General features: G+C 33.7%; 2 protein-coding genes and 1 long non-coding RNA gene across 3 annotated transcripts; all 3 read left to right on the forward strand.

The window, feature by feature from the left end:
- The first annotated feature begins 1,436 nt into the window (after positions 1–1,436).
- On the forward strand, positions 1,437–7,090 carry LOC131937004 (uncharacterized). Its single transcript, XM_059294179.1, has 6 exons — positions 1,437–1,527; positions 2,699–2,821; positions 3,242–3,297; positions 5,014–5,164; positions 5,418–5,488; positions 6,789–7,090. Exons 2-6 carry the CDS (start codon positions 2,755–2,757, stop codon positions 6,936–6,938), a joined length of 495 nt encoding a protein of 164 aa, XP_059150162.1. The 5' UTR covers positions 1,437–1,527; positions 2,699–2,754; the 3' UTR covers positions 6,939–7,090.
- Positions 7,091–9,577: 2,487 nt separating this feature from the next.
- LOC131937021 (uncharacterized) lies at positions 9,578–17,753 on the forward strand. The gene is made up of 6 exons (XR_009386141.1): positions 9,578–9,605; positions 10,418–10,512; positions 11,031–11,089; positions 11,867–12,020; positions 13,366–13,421; positions 17,089–17,753. It is a non-coding gene; the product is annotated as an uncharacterized LOC131937021 (long non-coding RNA).
- A 2,096-nt stretch (positions 17,754–19,849) lies between these two features.
- On the forward strand, positions 19,850–27,183 carry LOC131936962 (uncharacterized). Its single transcript, XM_059294107.1, has 6 exons — positions 19,850–19,910; positions 20,731–20,825; positions 23,183–23,241; positions 23,775–23,928; positions 25,925–25,980; positions 27,025–27,183. The coding sequence occupies exons 2-6, from the start codon at positions 20,759–20,761 to the stop codon at positions 27,181–27,183; spliced, it is 495 nt and encodes a 164-aa protein (XP_059150090.1). The 5' UTR covers positions 19,850–19,910; positions 20,731–20,758.

Raw genomic sequence — 27,183 nt, forward strand, 5'->3', positions numbered from 1 at the left:
TTTATTAAAAAATAATATTCTTTAAAAGTCCATTTAACATAATCAAGTCATACTTTTGTGTCACAGTTTATTGTCATCGAGTCTATGACTACGTACAAAGTTTGAAGAAAATCGGTCCAGTAGAAATGTCATTTTTTGAGAAATTGGAACTACCGTAAATTACTACTTTCGTTATCCGGATATGAATTCGATAGAATAAGAATAATAAGATCTCACCCCAGTCTATACAATTTCGTTTACCTAGATAAAACGGCACTTACGTTATCGGTATTTTAGATACTATAAATAGAATACAGTACCACCTTCGATTTTCGGAGGTCACTAAAAATTGAAAATATTTCAAGCCTAATGTTTTATACCGATGTATGTAATTTTGTCTTCCTAACTGAAACACTACTCAAATAAGGGTGTTCACGTGGAAATTGAGTAAAGTTTCAATACCGGTTACCTTTAATCGTTCAAAAGTTAAAAAATGTTTTTGCATACAATGTAGTCGGCGAACAAGCGACCCCCCCCCCCCTTCTAGTAAAAGTTGGAAAGCGGTTTTCTTCGGTCACTGTTTCTTAAAGGTATATGCTTTCCAGTTACACAGTCAAGGTAAAAAAAACAACAGTTAAATCAGTATTCTAAGGCTTGTAAGTAAAGTTCCCTTTCAAACCCGACCGTCTATGGGGCAAGTGAAGTAGAGTTCACTTGTTTCTGTGACCTCGGCATATGAAGAGATAGTGTGGTCAGCACTATGCCCAGCCGCCTTTACTTTCCCAAACGTGAGTTAGGTACCCATCAGACTTGGGTGGACTCAGGGACGGTCTACTGACTTGAACCCGGATTCGAACTCGAGACTTACGGGTTAGCAGTCCATCTCTCTACCGCTAGACAACTTCGTGTGCTAAGGCTTGTAGCCGATACATATCTTAACTTTGACTATTTATAATTCAAAACTGCATCTTAAAATGAGCTTTTATATTTTTCTACCCCTTTCGGCGCCTCCCCCTCCCCGGGTCGGCTACCGGTGCGCCCCCCCCCCTACCTACGTCTCTGACTGTATGTAGCTTACCGATGATCTACTTACTATCATATTTAGCTACCTGCAATACAATATTTTTACCCGATAATTTTCGCTAGTAATGCAGCTTAGACATAAGATACATAATGTCGACATTGCTTGTATATATTAATTTTTTGCTGTAAGTAATATAACATTGTAATACGATAATCTATATCTAGCTTTGAATATTAGACATATGTTCTAGGGCTTAGACAATTAATGTTGTTTATAAAACCTATTTCACTGTAATCCTTTAAATACCATAGTATTCTAGTTACAAATGCCGTTAAATGAAATTAAACTCACATAGGCCTATACCTACAGATTAGCAAGGTTTAAATATACAGATTAGATATAAAATTTGAGTGCCAGATTGTTTCCACCGCGTGTTTTGATTGGCTACTGAGCTACCACAGACCGTATAACAAGGCATACCACTTGTGGTCACGGTTGCTGAAACAATTTGATCGTCTGCTCTGGTGAGTTTATTTCTAAAAGATGGTTTGCTGGGGTTTAAAGTTATTTTTACAATTTACGTAACAAATGTTCTATTGTTTAGCTTAATGTTAAGTGCTATTCTAGAGCTTCAACAGGAAATTCTTTCATATAAATATTGACATGTACATTAATTTGTATTTTTATTTAGGACTCCTTTCCTGGAAGGGAATAGTGCATTGCATGTAAACTGTTATCACACATAAGGTGTATTAATTTTGTTTATGGCTGTTTGACCATCTACACACATTAATAAGATTTTCTGCTTTATTTATGTGTGTGTATGTGCGTGTGTGAGTTACGGTCAAACCCCTAAGAGCGGCAAATGCACGCATTTCCCAGCCAGTTAGCGTATTGGCTGGCCCGCTAGGCCGGGGGTGGGCAATTGCTTTGGTTCGAGGGCCACTTTGTGGTAGCGCATTTTAGCGTAGGACCGCACCGTTTAAAATAATTGTATTAAATATTAGACAAACTTTGGGTCGCGGACACGAAGCAAATCTCAGTTCAAGGCGGGGTTTCTGAATGTCTGGAGGGCCACAAAAAACTTTGTGGCGGGCCGCATGTGGCCCTCTGGCCGAACTTTGCCTAACCCTGGGATAGGCCAATGCGGAAATATCTCAAAATTGACAGCGTGTTTCATACATTAGCCGGCCGATTCACGAAACGGTCAGCATAACTCTGCTAATGCACTATCCGATTTATTTTAATTATATTGGTTGCGTTTTCATTGTTAGTAATGTATTGCTAGGCTTGTTTAAAAAAGGAAGTAATGTAAAGGGTCTTTGCCATTACCCCTTCTCCCAGTTACATGTTACTGAAAATACCTAATGTGTCGGTGGGCTTAAGAACGAGAGACTCTGATGGGTACTTGGCTAACGGTAGGGAAAACGGGAAAATAAAGGGAATTGGGAATACCACTGTTAACATTGTCAATTCATATTTCTACGTGCAAGAAGACACGATAAAGGTAGAAAACAGTTAAATCTGTATGTTAAACTATGTAGCCGAGTGCCGTCCTAACTTTTACTCTAAATAATTCAGCCTGAAATAGGCAAATAATTTTTTTCTACCTTATTGGCGCCCCCTAATTGTTAGCACTAGGTGGGCCACCCCTGTTCCCCCTACTTTCACGTCTGTCACTTGTATCCCTGGCAGTTTTTCAAAACTACATAGAATTCTCAGAAATCCATTACAATCAACGTTGTTCGAAGATGGATACAAGAACTGCAAAAATGTTCCTGGCTGTTTTGTTGCTGACCTGCGTGTCCTGTGCAGATGGTGAGTAAAAATCTAAAGAAATAACTATGTATGGAGTAAATAAATATATAAAAACATTGGTAGTCAATCTTCGAAAGTAAACGGATTTTCAATTAAATATACCTTATAAACCATAAAATTGAAAAATCATACAAATATTAATAATAAAAATATATATGTTTGTGTGTAATATTTATGGTGACCAGAAAGATGCGCAACGGAAAACTGCGAGTAGAATAATGCGCAAGTAGACAAAATGCGCAAACTTTATCATATAATTTTCAAAATTTAAATAATGTTTTTTATGACAATTTTTTTAGTTTATACTTAAACAAAAAAAAATTGTATTAATTCATGAATTCATGTTACACACCATAATTATTTCCTAATCTGATTAGACATTCTAACGTTTTACTACATTATATATTTTTTATATTGCAGCATTGTGTGCAGCGTACTCAAATCGGACAATTGAGCATGAGGATACACCTAACCTAGTAATCGATATATAAGAATTTCTCACTTTTTGCAAAGCAGTCACCTCCTATATTTACACGGGATTTATTATATTGTATTGCTCTCTGGCAAATAACTCCTTAAACATGGAATGTAACTCAATTAATAGAAACTGTCATTCCCTATAACTCTTTTAAGATTAAGTAGTGACGAAATTAATAGCGACTGCAAATACATATACCTCTGCTAGCCACTTGTCTTAGCTATCTTATCTTTTTTTTTATTAAATGCTGCATTTAGATTAGCTATATTTTGCTACAACAGTTTTTTGAACTCTCACAATATCGCTCCCTAGTAAAAATTCAACAATTTGTATATTATTTTAATTATTTCTCTGAACTAAGTGTAAATTTATGAATCTACAAACAAATTAAAGTTATGCTCATAGTCTTGTTAATTAGAAGTTTTTTTTTCCATTAAATACGGATTTATGTAATTTTTTCATTTTTACAAGCTTTTATTTAACTCACTTCCTCGTCAGTCGTCAGTCGTCAGTCTAGACGGAAAAGCAGGAGCGAAAATTCGGACAGTTCTACTTGACCGATACGATTCACAGTTGGCACGTGGGTCAAGACATGAAGACAATGCAATCTGAATCTAAATTTGACTTAATTGGATGCCTAATTAATTTTTTATGAATTAATTAAAATTTGGACCGAATTAGTAGGCATGTCTAGCCAACCACACCACACGCGTCATCACCTTCAATAGCTGCGCCATCACGTAATGGCTGCGTTCAAAAACAATTGCGCGCCTACTGAACGTGATGTTCAGTAGGCGCGCAATGGTGTTTAGTCATGTAACTCTATTGTAAATAAAACATGTAAAGTACTGAAAAAAAATTCATAAAAAACGTTTTAATAACAAGCTTTTATGTAATGATGCACTAAAAAGTAGAAAATAAATTATAGACTACTATTTAAATAACTATAAAGAAAAGCGTGGGTGTCTTTCTTAACATCAGTAAAGGTATCCAATAGATACTAAAGTGACCCACGCTTTTCTTTATAGTTATTTAAATAGTAGTCTATAATTTATTTAACTCACTTCCTCGTCAGTCTGTCGTCAGTCGTCAGTCTAGACGGAAACGCAGGAGTGAAAATTCGGACAGTTCTACTTGACCAACACGATTCACAGTTGGCACGTGGGTCAAGACATGAAGACAATGCAATCTGAAACTAAATTTGACTTAATTGGATGCCTAATTGATTTTTTATGAATTAATTAAAATTTGGACCGAATTAGTAGGCATGTCTAGCCAACCACACCACACGCGTCATCAATAGCTGCGCCATCACGACCACGTAATGGCTGCGTTCAAAAACCATTGCGCGTCTACTGAACGTGATATTCAGTAGGCGCGCAATGGTTTTTAGTCATGTAACTCTATTGTAGATAAAACATGTAAAGTACTGAAAAAAAAATTCATAAAAAACGTTTTAATAACAAGCTTTTATGTAATGATGCACTAAAAAGTAGAAAATAAATTATAGACTACTATTTAAATAACTATAAAGAAAAGCGTGGGTGTCTTCCTTAACATTAGTAAAGGTATCCAATAGATACTAAAGTGACCCACGCTTTTCTTTATAGTTATTTAAATAGTAGTCTATAATTTATTTTCTACTTTTTAGTGCATCATAACATAAAAGCTTGTTATTAAAACGTTTTTTATGAATTTTTTTTTTTAAATACAGGTAGCTTGCTATGAAAAATGTGCAGCAAATTATTTGTGCTACGCGTTCGTCTTTTTCCGTCATTGTGAACTATATATAAAAGACGTGGCAATACTCCAACTTGACGAAAATTCCAACCCTGACAACAAAGTCGCCTGTAGCAATAGATCAAGTACGTTATTTTGTTCTATTCTGTTTGTATGTGAAAAAATAATATATGTTGCTTTTTTATTTGATCAAACGCTAAGAAATTATATCATCTGAATAACTACATTTGTACAGTTTAAAATTATATCTTAACTCAAACTAATACTATAAGTTTTTCCTGTACTTAAATACGTACATTTATTTATACGCACTGTGGATTTCTTTTGTATACCCTATACTAATTTTAGATGAGTGTTATTATAAATGATTTTTTTAAGGTTCTTCAGCCGTGTGTGGTGCCTATATTAAATCAAAAATAATCAATCAGGCAGGCACGACTAAACACATGGTAAGACACGAAAAGTGTTATTGGTAGTTCGGAGCGCATGCAGGTTTTCCGGCCAGTTTATATATATATATATATATATATATATATATATATATATATATATATATATATATATATATATATATATATATATATATATATATATATATATATATATATATATATGGTGACTGGACAAATGATCTCAGGACAAATGATCTCAGGACAAATGATCTCAGGACAAATGATCTCAAGGACAAATGATGTCACGGACAAAAGATACCAGGACAAAATAAATCAGGACAAATGATACCACGGACAATTGATCTCAGACATAATATCTCAGACAAAATATCTCACACCAAATTTTAATAGAGTAGTTGATGATTTTAGCTGATCTGAATTTTTTTTTATTAATTGTCATATGGTTTTGTTTATTATGTTTTAATATTGTTTATAGGCCTATATAATAATTGTAAGAAATGTTTGCCGTATAAATTTGTCATATTGCACTAAACATTTTAAAGTTAGTATTAGTAATATAGTATACGAAGATTAAAGATTGTTTTTGATAGACAGCGTTTTTGTGAAACTTAGCACTCATATTTCACATCGAACAGCATACGGTTACACGTGTCAGGTGTGTCGTGGATAGGTTCCTTTCTTCCTTAACAAGTTTAGTCATCACAAGACGCCGACCATAAGATTACGGCATCTATTTTAGTTTCATATTTTAGTTATTGATCCTTTTCAGTTTTTGCTTTTTCAATAAGTTTTTTTTTTTAATTTCTAAAACAAATGCCATTGTCAAAAATATACTATGTTGGAAATTTGTTAAAATATTTTAAAAAGTATTGTTTCGAATTCGGTGTAGATTAATTTGATTTTCGCAGTGATTTCAAGTTTATGGTAAGCTTGATGAAAAAATAATAAATCCTATAAATATTTGGCTAATTAGTCTGTCCATTACGTGAGCATATATCACAGTGTAGGTTTTAATTCTCGTCTGTGCAAGACAGGTTTTGCTACTGTTTTTATTTTTAAATTGGTAAATATTTTATTTCATTTCTTAAGAAATAAACTAGGCAACACTTCTGCGATAGCATTTATACGCACTTCTAATGAAAATTTATTTAGTATTTGTTTTGATATTTAACTGCTATTATAGTAAATAATCATTTCACTTTTTTAAACTATACTATTTAGAGTAACTTTAAGATGATTTAAACTATAATGAAATTTTGAAAAATGTTAAAAAATTATATATATATATATACATATTACTATTATAACATTATATTTCCTAAATTTCCATCTAAAGGATTGCTTTGAGGCATGCGTTAGGACAAACAAGTGTTCTGGCTACAGTTATAATAAGTTAGATAAATCTTGCAAACTAAGGCTATTCACTCGCTATCCTGAAGACATTAATACCATAATTAATATGGCAAGTGTTTATTGCAATATGTAATACGTTCTGTGAACAAGTTGTATCCATCTCAATCAAATAAAAAATTTCAGTAGATTATCACCTATGTAGTTAACTAAACGAAAGTTTAGCTTAGAGTTTATGCACTTGTGTATTTAAAGTAGTCTGCTGTAGAAATAAAATATTTAAATTTGTTTTATACTGTTTGTTACATAGAAGGATATATGTTGATGATTGTTTGGGTTATTGGTTTTAAAAAGTAAAAAAAAAACAAAAAACACACAAAAACAGCCATAATTATTTGTATCTGTACATATGCTTGTAAATAGGTAACCACCACACATAATTCTATAATGTGATCAGGATGAATATATTTGCGTCAATAACGTGTTTATAACTTGTTTCATACTTTGTTGGGATTAGTTTATGGAATTGGTATGTCTGTCTGTTTGAGCGCTAGGGGTACGCTAGTTCTCTATACGTTCTTTTATTTGAGTTATTAAATCCCAACAAATATGTTTCTTTGATCTTAATTGTTATGACGCGGGTTTGTCCCCTCTACCGCCAGACGCTCCAAGGGTGCTGTATGAAAGCCATGAGTGTAAGTTAATCACCATCCATAACATTGAGTTAGAACACACCAAGGTAACGTTTAGATGTCAGGGGAGTAACGGGTTGCCCACGGGAGCAACCCATTACACTAACGCAGAGGCGTAGCGAGTGGGGGGGTACATATGTACCCGGGCGCCGACCTTAGGGGCGCCAAGATGGGTTGTAAAAACAAATTAAAATCTCATTTTAGCTGGTTTTGCATTATAAATATAAAAAATATATGGGGGAGTGGTGTGCATATGGAAAGTTTGAGGGGGGGGGGGGGTTGTGCAAATTGAAAGTTTGTCCCCGGGAGTCGGGAAGGGTCGCTAAGCCTCTGCACTAACGCAGGTGCGCAAGGTACGCACCCTAGTTCGTTTTGATAATCAAATGTCGTGTGCCACTGTTTCCACCTGGTATGGTGCTCCTAAAAATTGATGTAGGCGCCACAGTGCTCACTTTTTTTACGTACAATAACATCCCCGCAGGATCATTCACAGTTTTCACACGGTCGCGAACCTTCTGACCGTAGTTAGAACAATACTCAATGATGCAGTTTTTTAGCGTAAGTTTTGATCGTAGTTAGAACAATACTCAATGATGCAGTTTTTTAGCGTAAGTTTTGATCGTAGTTAGAACAATAATCAATGATGCAGTTTTTTGGCGTACGTTTTGATCGTAGTTAGAACAATACTTAATGATGCAGTTTTTTGGCGTACGTTTTGATCGTAGTTAGAACAATACTTAATGATGCAGTATCTGGTGTACGTTTTGTTTGCTATTTGGAAATGATTTGTTTGTAGTATTGACAGTAGTAGACAGTAATAGAACAGAAGGCATTAACAGTAAGGGACAATTTGGTCTTTATAGTAGCACTTGCATACATGACAACAGGCTTGCAGTTTTATTTTCCACAGTGGCGTCATTAGTCGGGTGACTCACGCTCTGATCCCATCACCACAACCCCTCACCCTGGTGACGACACTGTTTGTATTGTTGAGCTACCTGAGATCAATTTGTTGGTATAAGTAGTACCATGAGCTACCTCTATAATTATTTTGAGCTAGCTAATACAATGAGCTACCCGATAATCTATCCTCAAGAAATGGGGTCTAGACATGTGACATGGGGATTAACTAGAGCGAACTGAAATATACGTTGACTATCCGCGTGTGAGTGGACGAGGGCTGTTGTATAGTATGCGAGTAATGAAGATTAGGCATGACACGGGGATTAACTAATGTGGGATTAGAGATTTGTTGACGACCCGTATGTTGATGGAGCCGAACTGGATTAACAGACTAAACAAGGTTACAATAGCTGTGTAAACATGTGAGGTAACATGGCGGAGATGATTGCTCCCCTTACTTGTAGTAATATCTTTTGCTGAACCCTACTACTGATCTCATAACGAACGCTTCATTATGCATTATTTTAAATCTTTGAAATTATTTAAAAACAAAAAGACAGAAGTAATATATTAAACATATCACTTCTAATTGGCATACTCCTGACGCATACGTTCTTGCCAGAATTTCCCAGTTAAGTATAGAATGTGCGATGTACTCACTATATATAAAGCAAAACAGAGCGGAAAGGAACACATCCGAATTCTGAGAAGAATTTCTAGTGGTAAAACACTAGCCTTAATCATTAAAAAATACGTTGGTTGATTTTTCTCCCAATACTCTCAAAATGTATGGTTCATTCTAAATGGGAGGGAGTGGTCTAGCGGTAGAGAGCTGGACTGCTAACCCGTTAGTCTCGAGTTCGAATCCGGGTTCAAGTCAGCAGACCGTCCCTGAGTCCACCCAAGTCTGATGGGTACTTAACTCACGTTTGGGAAAGTAAAGGCGGCTGGGCATTGTGCTGACCATGCCGAGGTCACAGAAACAAGTAAACTCTACTTCACTTGCCCCATAGACCGTCAGGTTTGAAAGGGAAACTTTACTTTACTAGTTACTAAATCTGAAATTGTTTTTACATTTGGTTACAAACGTGGGATTTATTGTTTCCCCCGCTATTTTGATTGGCTAGTGAGTTACCACAGCCCGTATAACAACGCCGCGCACACCACTTGTGGTCGTGGCTACTGAAACAACTCGACGGTCTGCTCTGGTGAGTTTGTTTCTATAGGCTTGCTAGGCTTGAAAGTTTTACAACTTTAAGTAATAACACATTTCTTTGATTAGAGCAGGTACATGCTTTTATGTAATTACCTTCAAGTAAATGGATGTTTTAACTAAATTAATGACACGGGATTATCTCTTTATTGTATATATATATCTATATATCTATATATATATATATATATATATATATATATATATATATATATATATAATTTGAATTATGACAAAATCATATCCTGTGAATAGAGTTTTGCGTATACAAAGTTTTATTCAGTATAATATCTTACTTTGGGATAGTTTTTTGCTTGCCCAAGTAAAAATGTGAAGGTGTAATTGACCGTCAACACACAGGCCTACACTATAATTGAGTTGATATTGTAAAGGTTTTCTTAGATTAAACTACAATTAAACGACATAAACGCCAAATCATGGTTTCTCTCAGACAATTTCTCCGTAAAAGGGAACGAGCACTTGAAACTTCCAGTTAATTCGTGGGGGGAGGCTCTGATTGCGTTTTAGTATTTAGTAAGCTTTATACTATTTTCAATAAAATGATACACTTTTCTATTTTGTCCGGTTGGATGGAAGGGAGGGGGGTGAGTGGCTAAGGTTGTTGGGGGGGGGGGGGGGGGAGGCGGATACTTAAAAGAAACTCTGGGCCATATAAGTAAATACTGCAATGCTCCGAACTAGCTTCAAGCCCTGGCGGAAATGTAAGTTGATCTGATAAAGCAATTGCTGACATGTCCATTCTCACGTGCAGTAACTCTATCTATTGTAAACAAATTTCACACACAGAACACATTACAACCAGCATTGGTCAAAGATGGCGTCAACCACATCAAAAATATTCCTGGCGGTTTTGTTGCTGACATGCGTGTCCTGGACACAGGGTGAGTACATTAAAACAGCACAAAGTGAACATATTTATAGACTGACCATTTATAGACTGACCATTTATAGACTGACCATTTATAGTCAGTGGAATTTCGGACCAACAAAATTTTACCAATTCTTTTAGTGGAAATGCATATTCGGATGTACCTTTAAAAAGCTGTAGATAGAAAATTGCTTGCTCTCTAGTATTCAATTTTTTTTGCCGGAGCCTACTCCGTTAATGAAGAAATATGATCATTAAAAACATAATTTTTAAAGTATATGGTAATCTAAATATACGATCATTAAAAATTTATAACTATTTAAGTATATTTTTAATGAAGAAATATGATCATTGAAAATCATTATTCATAAAATATACTCAATAAAGAAATATGATCATTAAATATTCATAACTTACAAAGTATATGTTTAATGAATATATATATATATATATATATATATATATATATATATATATATATATATATATATATATATATATATATATATATATATATATATATAATTGCAGCCCAGTGCAAAGCTTATGACGAGGTTGATATTCTTTTCCGCAAAGCACCATCTAACAGGGTAATCCAAATGTCTAAAACAACCACAATTTTGTACCACAAAATATCAACTAATCAGGTCGTTCATTTGTAATGAAAGATCAAAATTTAAAACCATAATACAATCACTAACATGGTAATAAATATGCCATCAAGCTTCGAAACCACAACACACCTAAAAGGTAATACATATTATGCAATCAAGATTCGGAATAACAACACATCTAACAGGTAATGCATATTATGCCATCAAGATTCGCAATTGCAACACTCCTAACAGGTAATACATAAGGTTTCAAAGATGTAAACCATTACTAAGGTATGTCAGTAAATCTAGAAATAAATTCGTATTTTCTTTTAAATTGTATTGTGGAAACACATTTTTAGTTTAAAAGAACGATGATATATGGATCATTGAAGGTTTACCCTATGGAAATCAATTTGAAATTTGAACAGTTTATTCTCTCCACGTGCACCACGTCCACATACATGTAACGATATTGAAAGATGTCGTGGAGGAAGTGACACACACAAGGACGCATTATGGGGTGGTCATCTTGATAAGAATCGTAATTCGTGTAACTCAAGTTACTCGTGCTTATCTACGTCAAGCATATTTAATACTGCTAGCATTCACACTTTGGCTAGTGAATATTTAGCTTACTTAAAATTACGCCAACTAAACCGTGATCTTTTCGCCAGCTAATTAGAATACAAATTACACTTATATTCGTATACAAGAAATATATGTTTAAAATTAAATAATTTTTGCTTATTTATATTATGTCTAATTTTACAGCATTGCTCTTACCTATGTATCGATGAGTATAAATGTTTCTTCTATCAACATCACCGGGACGGTAGTTGCTACTTGTTTGTATCGGACGGAAAAGTGGTAAATGTAGACGAGAATGTATATCACGATAGCACTATAGCATGTAGAGATAGAAGCAGTACGTATTGTTGGATACTATAATTTTACAAAAACAAATAACTTATAGTGAATCCGTGTGATCACACGCCAAACAGCAACTTATCTGGGCGCCAAAGGACGCCCTGATTTGATTTAGTTAAGGACTATAGTAACCTTTCTTATCCATAGTCTACCACATTATTTAAAACGGACGTATGCAACATACATAAACATAGTGTACATTTAGGAGCGACTTCAAAACTGTTATTGATTTAAAATAATAATTAGTAAACAGTAGCCTACTTTCAGTGTATAAAATAAATAAGTCAGTAGTTAAAAATATCCGTGTTTTACCAACACAATTGCACTTTGTCAATCCATGCTAATTATATTTTTTTCCAACTCCAAAACAAGCTATTAAAATAGTATTTTTCCCCCAGATGTAATGGTTTATTTTATAGGAGAATAATACTATTTTGTGATCTATCAATTGAAGTAATTTGCAATAAACGTAAAAAGTGAAGTAATGTGTACACTTTGTACACTTTTGTGAATACCTATACATTTTCTTTGACTTTGTTTAATCTACATGACGTTAATTAAAATGATTCGCATGAAAAGTGAAACTTTTTTAAAAACTATTTATCTTAGTGTGAGATAATCTATCCTGAAATTTGTATTCACTACACAAACCCACGCACAAAATCACCCACGTACGCAAGCACAAACAAATACTACATATTCATATTATAATATATATATATATATATATATATATATATATATATATATATATATATATATATATATATATGTATATATATATATATATATATATATATATATATATATATACACACATATATATATATATATATATATATATATATATATATATATATATATATATATATATATATATATATATATATATATATATATATATATATATATATATATATATATGAAGGGCTCAGTGGAAAAAGTACTTAAGTTACATTTTTTTTAAAATTGGGTTAAGACCGGTATATTATGTGAATACCTGCCCTTAACCATCCCTGTAAATTTGGGCCATGGAAAAAGTCCCGAAGTAGCTTAATTCGAATACTATACATCAGCTGTTTTGGTATTTCAGCTTCAATTTAAAAACTTTGCACTCATTTTTCTCAAAACTCTCAAAATACACTTAAGTACTTTTTCCACTGAGCCCTTCATATATATATATATATATATATATATATATATATATATATATATATATATATATATATATATATATATATATATATATATATATATGTATATATGTAATTTATATTGCTATATTAATAATATGTAGGTTATATGCTATTAAACATAGTTCCAAATATTAAATCATTCTATAGGATGTGCTGGTTATTGTGAAGATTTTAACTTTCCCGTGGAAGTAAAAAATCACAAGGTAATTTCATTATTTAAAAACTCTTTTATACATGCAGTAATAAGTGAAACGGATAATGCGATATAAAAGTATGATAAAAGGATAATTCACTTTAGTCTATATTACTCAAGGTGTAGAAATAAAAGGGCCTACAAATTAATATTAGCTATTTACACAGTACAGTTGCACCTCGACATAAGAGATTTTTAAAATATTAGCATTCAAGGGAGGAAGAGACAAACCTCCTTTACATGTTTTGTTTTAACCGCATCACGTGAACATGAGTGAAGTTTTGCGGAAAAGGCAAAGGACAGTGAAGAAAAAAGCAGTCAAGAAAATTATGCTTAGACCATAATATAAAAATACAAGGGCAATTAGCATTTGAGTTCAATTATGTTAATGAAGTGGTTTTTAGCTAATTTACATCAACTTTTGGGATAAAGTGTAGCACAAAGTGTGTAGCGAGCACATTAATTAAAGTGTAAAGAACAAGTTAACAAAGCAAAGCCCCTCTGCGTATCTCCTCCCCAAACCCCCCGTTTTTCGTATTAGAAACACTAACAAACTGGGACGGCAGTGTTGGGTAGGAACAGATTAATTAATGGCATACGGATTAATTTCAGAGGAGAAAATTTGTCTGGCAACCGAGCGGAATGAATTAAGTTCGTATTTCGAGGTAACACTGTAGTTTACTTATCCAACCGGTATACACATTTCGTTTAGAGACTGAAATATTGTAAAACAATGTATATAAGCGCTTAATTCCTTACTCGTATAATTTATTTGTAGGCTTTATCATATTATTTAAAAGCATATGGACAGCGTGGTCGAATGGTAGAGTATTGACTGCTATCTCAAAGTTTCTAGTTCGGACTCTGGGATCGAGTACGTAAGGCGTCCCTTAGGCCGGCCAGCTCTGATAGATACTTGATTCACGTTAGTGAGAGTAAAGGCAATGTTTCATTCCAATGCTCTTGATCAGTAAAATGTTAATTTTTCTAAGTTTCAGATAATGATTTTTTTAAAAACTGAATTACAATTAATTTCATTACTCACTTTTCATCGGTATATACATTTTCTTCATGCATCTCTACCGTTTCTTCCCCTTTCACCTCCGAACGAAATTGAAAAAAGTAATTCATATATAAATATAGAAAAACCATTATCCGCTAACCTCCCCCCCCCCACCCCCCCCCCCCCGCACACACAACCCCAAACCCTCCTTAGGACAGTTTTAAATGCCGCTTCCCGGAGATAAATATCTAAAAGAAAAACCGGGTAGCCTATTTGTAAATAGAAGAGAGCTAAAAGTCACCAAAATTGCCCGTGTAAAGGTTACCGATGGCTAGTCACTATATAAGCCGAAGACACTAAAACCAGTGGACTATATTTCACGTACCCCTGCGCCGTAACATTTGAAATAGTACATTAATTATTAATTTATTTATAAACTAGGTTTATTTTGTTATTTTTTTGTAATCTGATAATCATATCAGTTAATGATATAAAAATAAATTAACACGTAACGAGTGACTTGTATCCTTTTATATCCTTTCAACAAAGTTTTATATATTACTTGTAAAATCTGAGTTATTAAAAATAGGATAAAACCGTTAAGAATTGACGTGTTAAGGATTATAATATTTAAGCTAGACCTGTTTAGGATAACGGAGTTTTGATAAAGATCCGGCACACAAAGTGGTGACTGGTGGATGCGATTGGTGGATTGATGGCGCAGGAGTTTTAGCTTGAGGGATGGAGTTAGGTTGATGAGGGATTGGCAGTTGGGTGGTGGGGAGGGTGGCAGTTGGGTAGTGGAGAAGGTAGCAGTTGGGTTGATGAGGGGTTGGCAGTTGGGTGGTGGGGAGGGTGGCAGTTGGGTAGTGGAGAAGGTAGCAGTTGGGTTGATGAGGGGTTGGCAGTTGGGTGGTGGAGAGGGTGGCAGTTGGGTTGATGAGGGGTTGGCAGTTGAGAAGTGGAGAGGGTGGCAGTTGGGTGGTGGAGAGGGTGGCAGTTGGGTTGATGAGGGGTTGGCAGTTGGGTAGTGGAGAAGGTAGCAGTTGGGTTGATGAGGGGTTGGCAGTTGGGTGGTGGAGAAGGTAGCAGTTGGGTTGATGAGGGGTTGGCAGTTGGGTGGTGGAGAAGGTAGCAGTTGGGTTGATGAGGGGTTGGCAGTTGGGTGGTGGAGAGGGTGGCAGTTGGGTTGATGAGGGGTTGGCAGTTGGGTGGTGGAGAAGGTAGCAGTTGGGTTGATGAGGGGTTGGCAGTTGGGTGGTGGATAAGGTAGCAGTTGGGTTGATGAGGGGTTGGCAGTTGGGTGGTGGAGAAGGTAGCAGTTGGGTTGATGAGGGGTTGGCAGTTGGGTGGTGGAGAAGGTAGCAGTTGGGTGGTGGAGAAGGTAGCAGTTGGGTTGATGAGGGGTTGGCAGTTGGGTGGTGGAGAAGGTAGCAGTTGGGTTGATGAGGGGTTGGCAGTTGGGTTGATGAGGGGTTGGCAGTTGGGTTGATGAGGGGTTGGCAGTTGGGTGGTGGAGAAGGTAGCAGTTGGGTTGATGAGGGGTTGGCAGTTGGGTGGTGGAGAAGGTAGCAGTTGGGTTGATGAGGGGTTGGCAGTTGGGTGGTGGAGAAAGTAGCAGTTGGGTTGATGAGAGGTTGGCAGTTGGGTAGTGGAGAATGTAGCAGTTGGGTTGATGAGGGTGCGGAAATCTGGTTAGGGAGGGGTGATTGTTGATTTGGGGAGAGGGGCGGCAGTTGGATTGGGGAGAGGGTGGTTAATGGGTTGGTGAGAGGGTGGTTGCTAGGTTGGTGAGAGGATGGTTGTTAAGATGGGAGAGGGTGGTTGTTTGGTTGGGAGAGGGTGGTTGCTGGGTTGGGAGAGGGTGGTTGTTGGGTTGGGAGAGGGTGGTTGCTTGGTTGGGAGAGGGTGGTTGCTGGGTTGGTGAGAGGGTGGTTGCTTGGTTGGGAGAGGGTGGTTGCTGGGTTGGGAGAGGGTGGTTGCTGGGTTGGGAGAGGGTGGTTGCTGTGTATGATTGCTTGGACCGGCTTGGCTCAGAAGTTCCAACGTTAAATCGGGTAGACTTCAGAGCATGATGCGTTAAATTATGACCTTATATAAACCAAATCAAGCAAGTGGATTTATTAGAAATCTGAAGTGTTTAAAATGCGATTAATCTGGTTTATACATTAAAAAATTAATCAGAAACTTAAAAATCCTTCTATGTTATGAATTATTGATCAGCGCATTATGAACATATTTTTTTTTAAATTAATTATAATGATCATTTTTTTCTTTCAAAATATTTGCTTTGGCAAAATTATTATTGTCTATGTTTACAATATTTTATGAAACATATTACAACACTTTCCCCCCGTGGTGTATTTATTTGGAAAAAAAAGTTACATAAGCATTGAGTGCTTAAGATGTCTTAAGATGTCTTTCTCTGTATAGCTTAAACAGGATTATTTTTGGGAGAAATGTAACATTTAAAATGTACTAAATGCATAGTTATATCAAATTTCTTATTCCTGAATGAGATTTTTTATTTGGCACCTATTTTTAATATTATGATTTCATTTTTAAACATCCTTCATAAACTTATATCAAATGTTCATAGGTGTCTTAAGTGCCTGTAAAAATGTAACTAAATAAATATATTTTACCGCATTTCTTCCTTTACTTCTACTTGAAGGAGTGCTTTACGACCTGCCTCAATACAAAGAGATGTTGGAACTATGTCTTCGACCCATCCGATGGTTCTTGTCTGATCCGAACTAAAGGCGGACTTCCAACCAACCATGATTATAATGTTAACAACAACTTTTGGTCACACGTTGCTTGTAATTACTAAGCAGCGTTTCTTTCAGGCATATTCCACGGAACAAGATATACATTTACAGCGTTCTCTACCGACATCCCCCCCCCTCCCTCACCGAAAATTTGAGTGAGCCACTCCCCCTTTCGAGCAGAATGTTCCGAACGAAACATTATGTATAACTAGTTTATACATTTTTTCCATAACAAAATTATGCTTTAGATCAGTAGATTAATACCATTTAGCACATCTTTATCACTAATTTTAGTTTCGTTTAAGGTGTTCATTGTTTTTCAAGTGCTTTTTATTTTGGCTACATTAGGAAATACAAAATCAATGTAAGCATATTTTAAATTGCCTTTTAAAAAATTAAAGTATTAATTCAACTTTAAACTAAATATACTATAAAAGATACACAACAAATATAAGTGAATCCGATATAAATGATGCGAATTTTCATGATCTTGTATTTGATATAGCTTGTATTTCTGGGTTTATTTTCGTAAATTAGAAAATCACTTTGCAAATATTTTGGTCATTGTTGGATTAATTTGTAGTCTACTGATTTGAGTTTTACCCCTCTGTATAAACAAATCCTTCCAAAAGATTACAAGCTCTCATAAAAATAAATTACTTTATTTTAATTTCTGTTTGTTGCTCTCGTCTCTTGTAATAGATTGTGTTACGTTGGTGTGGCTCTATATGCATACAAACAAAATTAAACAAATGGCCTATAATACATATATATATATATATATATATATATATATATATATATATATATATATATATATATGTATATATATATATGTATATATATATATATATATGTATATATATAAATATATGTATATATAAATATATGTATATATACATATATATATATATATATAAATATACATATATATATGTATATATATATATATATATATATATATATATATATATATATATATATATATATATATATATATATATATATTTTTCTGCATTATTCTCTAAGATAAGCAGAGCATGCGATGTCATTTTACATTTACATAACCAGAACATTTCTATAATACACATTATTTAATTTGAGCAGGATATTTTACTATAACAAAATACAACATAATGTTGCAAAATGTCGCTTTGTTGTATTTTGCTTTTGTTTGTTTTTCTTTTTAAATAGTGATAAAACAATGTTTTTAAAACCAACGATCCATTTTAATTTACATTGAGTATACATTTTTATTCTGAACAAATCTTTCTTAAAACGTCTACAGCAAAGTGTTGTTTTTTTTAACAGTCCAAGTTCGATAAAAATCCAAACAGATGGGCAAAGTCCTTTTGAAAAAGGGCATGGCCTCAAACGACATAAGGGCAAGCGTGTTTAAGACTAACCCTTTGGCTCCCAACAGTCAATTACCGTAGCTGCTCAATAGTTGAGTTATGCCCCCTAACCTTTTCTCAGGCTAGTGTTGACTGATGTTCTACTAGCTGTATACACAAGATTCAGATGAGGTCCTGTAGAAAGATTAAATACACGTAAAATGTTTAAGTGTTTGTTGGGTCCAAAATTTAGTGGAAACGGGTCAAAGAGAAAGAAAAATTCGACATGACAATAATAGACTATGCCGACCTAGGTTGTTAGAGCCAGTGGGGAAAATTTGTCTTCTTCTGCGTTCTTAATTTTAGCGTTGTCCAAGAACAAACTAAAAGGCAGCAGATGTTTGATTTTTGAGTTGTCTCTCCTAGAAGAGTGGCTGTCCCCAGCTAACGAGCCTCATCTGCACGAGGGTTCTGACTCATGGTTATCCCTGCAGCTCACTCCCCACCATGGTGACGACACTGTTGTTGAGCTAACTGATGTAATTTTGTTGGTAACTATATCAATTTTTGCGATAACTAATACAATGAGCTACCTGATAATCTATCCCCTACTAACGCAGAATAGACATGTGACATAGGGATTAGTTAGCGCGAGATTAAATATTCTTTGGCTACCCGCATGTAAGGGGAGCAGAGCTGTTGTATAGTAAGCGAGTAATGAAAATTAGGCATGATACGGGGATTAACGAATGTGGGATTAGAGATTTGTTGACGACCCGTATGTAGATGGAGCCGAAATGGATTAACACAGACTAAACCAGGTTACAATAGCTGTGTAAACATGTGAGGTAACATGCCGGAGATGATTGCTCCCCTTACTTGTAGTGACTGTAATATCTTTTGCTGAACCCTACAACTGATCTCATAACGAACGCTTCATTATGCATTATTTTAAATCTTTGAAACATATTTAAAAACAAAAAGACAGAAGTAATGTAATAAACATATCACTTCTAATTGGCATACTCCTGACGCATACGTTCTTGTCAGAATTTCCCAGTTAAGTATAGAGTGAGAAGAACTCCCCATATATGAAGCAAAACAAAGCGAAAAGGAAAAGAACCACATTCTGAGAAGATTTTCTAGTGATAAAACACTAGCCTCAATCATGGAAAAATACGTTGGTTGATTTTTTTCCCAATACTCTAAAAAATTATGTTTTATTCTAGTCACTAAATCCGAAATTGTCTAAAACTTTGGATACACATGTGGGATTTATTCTGTTTCTACCGCGTGTTTTGATTGGCTAATGAGTTCATACATCCCGTATAAAAACGCCGCGCACACCACTTGTGGTCAAGGTTGCTGAAACAACTTGATCGTCTACTCTGGTGAGTTTATTTCTATAGGAAGGCTTGCTAGGCTTGAAAATTGTACAACTCACGTAATAACACAATTTTTGTTTAGAGTTTAAAGGCTGGTATAAGCTGTTATGTAATTTCTGTCAAGTTAAATGGATGTTAGGGCAATGCAAATAAATTAATGACGTAGGCCAACCTCTTTATTACCTTTATATATATATATATATATATATATATATATATATATATATATATATATATATATATATATATATATATATATATATATATAAGCTGTATTCAAAATACTGAATTATTACAATATCATATCAAGTGAATAGAGTTTTGCATATACAAAGTTTTTTTTCAGTATTTCTTACTTCTTTTGGGATAGTTTTTTAAACAAGGATGTGAAAAAGTAAAAGACATTCTAATTGAGTTGATATTGTAAAGGTTTCTTAGTTCCAAGTACAAGTAAACGACATGAAAGCAAAATCAGGGTTTCTTTTATATATTTTTCTCCTTAGAAAGGAACGAGCACTTCAAACTTCCGGTTAATTCGGTGGAGAGGGGGCTGAACGCGTTTAATTATGCTATATAATATTTTCAATAAAAATAATGCAATTTTCTCTGGCTCGATGGGGGAGGGGGGAGTGGCTAAAGTTCTTTGGCGGGGGGGGGGTGCATGAAAGAAACTCCAAGCCAAATTAACTAATTAAGCAAATCCCGCAATGCTCTGAACTAGCTTCAAACCCTGGCGGAAATGTAAGTTGATCTGATAAAGCCATTCCTGACATGTCCATGCTCACGTGCAGTAACTCTAGCTATTGTAAACAAATTTCACTCACAGAATACATTACAACCAGCATTGGTCAAAGATGACGTCAACCACATCAAAAATATTCCTGGCGGTTTTGTTGCTGACCTGCGTGTCCCGTGCCCAGGGTGAGTACATTTAACCCTTTATCTACTGACGGTACTTATAAGTACCACTTTAACTAAATGCCTGTATTATTTTTAATTTAATACGAATTTTTAAAATTATTGAAGTAATTAATAGTATTATCTCCCCTGAGTCGTCGGTAGTCGTCGGTATCATTGTTTTTGAAAATTACTGGTGTGGCGCCATTTTCAATGTCTTGCTATATCGGTAGTTCACAATTTTTCTGTACATTTCTCACATACGTTCTTGATTTCCCTTTGTTTTACCTTATTTTTCAAGTTTTCAACCCCAAATATTTTTTATTGGCAACTTCAATAGTCAGGCAAACGCATTTAACTTCTAGTTATACAATTTTAATCAAATTGTCTTTGTATTAGATCGATGTTTACAAGTGGACTTATAAGTACCGTCAGGGCACACGGTCATTTTTTAAAGATTTTTAGAAAATGGCAGATTTTTTATGTGGAGTTACATAAATATTGTCTTGATAATTAATTATCGAAATGTACTCAAAAAATTATATTTACACATTTATAAGAAGTTTAGCATATGGTTTATCTAAGAAGTATTGTAATTACATGTTAATTTCTAGAAGTAAAAAATTAACAAGAATAAAGGTATCAGTTGCAGGCTCGTTTACAAGGTTTAGTTTACTTCATTTGTATACCAAAGCCTAGTTCTAGTTGTAAGATTTAATTTGTTAGTTATATTTAGTGCACTAAACTGTCTTGCCTACAACAACTAGCATTTACGTAATGTATACCTGTAGACTAGTAATAGTCCATACTTCTGCATATAGTATTGATCTATATGGTAAATTTTAATCAGTAAACAGAAAGGAGTAGGTCACTAGGGCTATCCTAAACACATTGAGCTCACTTCTATTTATGAACTTTGCACTGTAGTGTAGACTTGTCATAACATTCTAGTAGGCTACAACTATACTAGTATTACTTGTAGTTGCGTGCTGAATGACTAGGCTTTTGTTTGTTAATGCGGCTCATTGTACTAGCTATTGGAAGCTTCCAGCAAAATCATGTTCTTTCCGGCAACCGTTGCTACACCAGAAAGACCACAGACAAGATTGAAGGAGCATGACATGTCGACTACTTTTGCTGTGTTTGAGGTCTAAGATGTGTTCCGATAGAAAATCCAGTAAAAATCGTACTCAAAATATACTTTTGTGCTGTATTTATGTGTGAAAATTACAAAAAGTGATTGTTATAATGATTGCCATGTTATTAGTTAATAAATTGTATCGTTTGTTCCTGTTTTGTAAAAAAAAAATTTTGAAAAAAAAATGTCCTAGTTTACTGACGGTACTTATAAGTACCAATATCTGTTTGGGCCATTAAAAATTTATGAAACGAAATTTCCTTCGATATATGCTTTGAATGTGCCAAAAGCAATATAGTAACACAGTGTTTAAGTAAAAATCTCATTCAGAACATAATTCCGTAAATAAAGGGTAAAGTAGCCTATAGATATCATGATTACGTAAAAATGATAATTAGACGAATAAACAATACTATGTTTATATAGTGATCTCCCCTAAACTTTCTCGAATATTCTAATATAACTTTGAATATAGACATGATTTTTAATTACTTAAACTTTAAAAATAGAATAGAATCTCATAGAAAAAGAATTGCGCACCAAGCGAACGCCAAAACAAAATGTGCATAATAGTGCGCAATATTATTAGTACTTTATAAATTTACATGCGCGTTTTGAGAAATCGGAAATAGCATAAATTAGTACTTCCGGTCAACGGAAATTACTCAAAATTTGACAGATGGTAGAGAATTAGATCTTTTACTTACATGTGAAATTTCATTCATCTGTCTGAAATAGTACTCAAGTTATAGGCTTTTGAAAAATTCAAAGTAGAAAAATGACCATTTCCGGTGATCGGAAATCGCTCACAAGTTGATACGTATCTACAATTTTGATAAAATACTTATATATGAAAATTCATTAACCTAGCTGTAACGGTACCCAAGTTATCGTGTTTACACACATACACACACACAGACATACGGACAAGATTGCAAAATTATGTTTTTCTGTATCAGTGAGATGTAAAACGTCGAGATTTGTAAAAAATCTCGATTTTTGTTTGCACGATTACAACACTTTCTCTATACTTCGAATATACGAGAAAGTAAAAACACAATTCATAAACTATATGTGTAATGAAGTAATATGATCATTTTAATGATTACTCATATATTTATATAAGAATATATTTTTGCTGACAAAATGTGATCGTTAAAAACTTATAACTCATAAAATATATTTTTACCGAAGAAAAATGATAATTAAAAACGTATAACTCATAAAGTATATATTTTTACAGCCCAGTGTGAAGCTTATGACAACATAGATCTTATTATCCTCAACGAACCAACTAACAGGGTAAGACACATGTCTTAATTGACCAAAATTTTGTACCACATACAATCAACTAACAGGGTCATACACATATCTTAATGGACCAACATTTTGTACCACATACTATCAACAGGGTAATACACAAGTCTTTATCAACAAAATTTTGTACCACATACAATCAACTAACAGGGTAATTCATTTGTACTGAACGATCGAAATTTATAACCACAATACAATTTAAAATATAGTAAAATGCCATCAACAATCGGAACTACAACACACGTAAAAGGTTATACAAATGGTTTCGAATATGTACGTCATTACTAATGTCATTGCTTTTTTTAATCGTATTTTCTTGTAAATTGTATTGTGGAAACACATAGTAAGTTTTACAGAACCATGATAGATGGATCATTGAAGGTTTACCCTTTTAAAATCAATTTGAAAATTTGAACAGTTTATTCTCTCAACATGCACAAAGTCCACACCCATATAACGATGTTAAGGTTAAATAATTATTTGCTTATTTATATTATTTCCTCTTTTTTTAACCACAGCATTGCTATTGGAGATGTATCGGTGAATATAAATGTTTCTTCTATCAATATCATGAGGGCGGTACTTGTTACTTATTTGTATCGGACGGGGATGTGGTGAATTTGGACGAAAATGTATATCACGATAGCACTATAGCCTGTATATATAGAAGCAGTACGTATAATTTTTATACTATTATTTAACAAAAAAAAGGGTGGGGGGGGGGGGGGGAATCCGTGTGATCACACGTTAACCAAGTATTTTAATAAAAGATTGCTTGCACTTTTTAAAAAGATTCTTCTTCTTCGTTCTTAGTTTTATGCGTTGAAAGTGATCGAGTATGATTTGCAAGATCGAGAATTTTAACAACCGCGAGCTTTTGCCGACTCGACCACGCCTACAACACAATTGATTATACGTGTCAACTGGTTATACGCCATTCAGGCCAATGACTCCGATTTTATGCAGCTTTTCTTTTTGGATTTGCTTCCATAGCCTTTGTCCAAAAGATTATTACTAATAAAATATATATATATATATATATATATATATATATATATATATATATATATATATATATATATATATATATATATATATATATATATACTAGCCAGGCCGTGCACTGGCCTCTGAAAAAAACCTAACTGTAAAGGACCATGAATTGTATGTTTATTAAGCAGCATATAGCGGCATGGACGTTTGATAAAAAAATACACGTAAGCCTAAACTCAACTCTAACTTAAAACTTGACACTAACACATCCAACCAAAACCAAAACAAAAACATAAAAACAAACGCCAACGTAACACACACGCAAACGAAAATGCAAACTCTAACTCAAAACACAAAAACAAACACAAACGCAAATTCAAACTCAAACACAAACAAAAACGTAAATACAAGTAATCTAATAAAAGGTTGCATGCACTTTTTCAAAAAATTATTAATATTTACGAGTACCTGTACCTGACCTGATGCTTTATATATGTTTCTGCGACACTACATGTGCCAGAATCTGGCACAGTTTAAGCCTGACCACGATATGATTGTTACTGTCATTTTTAAACTTTACAAAGAAATGCCATTTTTGTACACTCCGTTTAGAAATACCCTCGTTGTACATTCTTCATATAAATGACTTTTTTTTACAGTTTGTATATAAATGCTTTTATTGTTCACGACTAAATGGCGCCTGGTCATAAACTAGTGTAGTAATTCTCTTTCTTGAGGCATTGTTTGAACTTTATTGCTTAGCTTGTATCTTCAGCAGCATAATAGCGCACTTTTTGTACCTGTAGTGTAATGGTTGTTTCAAAACTGATAGTTTCTTATAATTTAGGTTAATAATTGTTTCGCTATCGTTAGATCCTGGCACCTGTTACGTAATGATTGTTTCGCTGCCGTTTCTTTCATATACTTTAGTAAATTGATTGTTTCACAAATGGTAGTTTCATCTACTTTAGTGTAATGATTTTTTTTTACTACTGTTAGTCTTTTCTACCTGTAATAATAATTCTTTAACTACCATCAGTGTCTGTCACTAGCAACGTAATAATTGATGCTCAACCCAAATGCCTACTCTGTTTGTCGCAATACAATTATATATATATATATATATATATATATATATATATATATATATATATATATATATATATATATATATATATATATATATATATATATATATATATATATAGAGAGAGAGAGAGAGAGAGAGAGAGATATAGAAATATATATATATATATATATATATATATATAGATAGATATATGTAATGTATGTTTTTTTAAGTCAAATACTCTGATATGCGTTGTTAATTATAGTATCAAATATTGATATAAAAACAAAAACCACTGAATTTAATTTGTATGTAGTCATTGGGGGTGGGAAGGGGGACATTTCGCGGAATTAGCTGTTCAATATTCAGAGCGTTCAGAGCTATTTATTTTAGTTTGAGATAATTTGTTCTGAAATTTTTATTCACCACGCACACCCACACAAAACACACACATAAACCTCCACATGCGCACGCGTAAGCACATATACATACATAAATATTCATTATATATCTATTATATGTTTATGTATTATTTATATTACTTTATAAATAATATGTAGGTTGTATGCTATTAAAAATAATACCAAATATTAAATCTTCCTTTAGGATGTGATGCTTATAGTGAAGATTTCAACTTTCCTGTGCAAGCGAACAATCACATGGTAATTCTATTATTCAAACACTATAGCATGCTTTTACAAACGCAATAATAAGCGAAACACATAAAGGGATTTACTTATGAAAAAAAATATGATACAAAAAATATTAAGAAAAGCTTATAAGGTATATAGTCTATATATTCCACGAAACAGCCCCCTCTTACTTATCAGATCTATTTACTTTTAACATAAAATTAAATCGTCGTCTTAATTTACCATTCCCATATTCAACTTTTTTCCAAAAACATAGCTTCGCCTACTCTGGTTTTATTTGTGGAACAATCTTCCTAATAAAATAAAGCTATCTAGATCTGAAAATATATTCAAATCTAAACTAAAACTAAAATTATTTAATGACCTGACTCATTGTAACATTTCTCATTCATCTATTATATTCTCTTTTTTATCTCATTATGTATGATAACTATGTAACATTGTTTCTTTATTCCACATTTTTAGTGCTATGTTACTGCTATGTGTTATTGAATTGTTTTATTTGTTTAAACGGCCAATGTGAAAAAAGGCCTTTGTGCCTACAGTTGTAACCGTTGTTTGAATAAATTTGTAAACCTAAGACATCTGTAGAAATAAAAGGGCCTGCAAATTAATATTAGATATTTACAAAGTACAGTTTTACCTCAACGTACGAGATTTTAAAAATATTAGGGCAAGTGTCTTCCACAAGAACGTTCTGCTCCAGGTTGTTATATACTTGGATATTTTATGAAACGCCTACAACACTTTTCCAATAAAGGCTATTCATTTGGAAACAGTTACATAAGCATTCGGAGTTTTTATTCGAATATATTACACATTTTAAAAAATGTACTTAAGGCAAAATGATATCACATTTCATACTGCTTACTGAGAAATTTGATTTGGTATCTGTTTTTAATATGATGATTTAATTTTGTTAAACAACCTTTATAAACTTACATCAAATGTGTACTATTTTCACAGATGTCCTAAATGTGTATATTAAAAAAGGCTGCAAAGTAACTAAATAAATATATTTTACTGCATTTCTTCCTTTACTTGTACCTTAAGGAGTGTTTTATGACCTGCCTCCATAAGAAGAGATGTTGGAGCTATGTCTACGACCCATCTGATGTTTCTTGTCTGCTCCGGACCAAAGGCGGACGTAGCAGTGACATTGATTATACTTATGGCCATGACTTTTATTCACATGTTGTTTGTAATTTGTAA

This window comes from Physella acuta, unplaced genomic scaffold (genome assembly GCF_028476545.2).
Source record: "Physella acuta isolate Inbredline_101_S28 unplaced genomic scaffold, ASM2847654v3 ptg000197l, whole genome shotgun sequence".
Taxonomy (NCBI): Eukaryota; Metazoa; Mollusca; class Gastropoda; family Physidae; genus Physella; species Physella acuta.

What these genes read in the sequence shown, in the direction of transcription:
- LOC131937004 (XM_059294179.1), top strand. Translation starts at nt 2,755, where the DNA reads ATGGATACAAGAACTGCAAAAATGTTCCTGGCTGTTTTGTTGCTGACC. An exon ending in CTGCGTGTCCTGTGCAGATG is followed by an intron (nt 2,822 to 3,241) that starts GTGAGTAAAAAT and finishes TTTATATTGCAG; the next exon opens with CATTGTGTGCAGCGTACTCA. An exon ending in ATGAGGATACACCTAACCTA is followed by an intron (nt 3,298 to 5,013) that starts GTAATCGATATA and finishes TTTTAAATACAG; the next exon opens with GTAGCTTGCTATGAAAAATG.
- LOC131936962 (XM_059294107.1), top strand. Translation starts at nt 20,759, where the DNA reads ATGACGTCAACCACATCAAAAATATTCCTGGCGGTTTTGTTGCTGACC. An exon ending in CTGCGTGTCCCGTGCCCAGG is followed by an intron (nt 20,826 to 23,182) that starts GTGAGTACATTT and finishes ATATTTTTACAG; the next exon opens with CCCAGTGTGAAGCTTATGAC. An exon ending in AGCCTGTATATATAGAAGCA is followed by an intron (nt 23,929 to 25,924) that starts GTACGTATAATT and finishes ATCTTCCTTTAG; the next exon opens with GATGTGATGCTTATAGTGAA.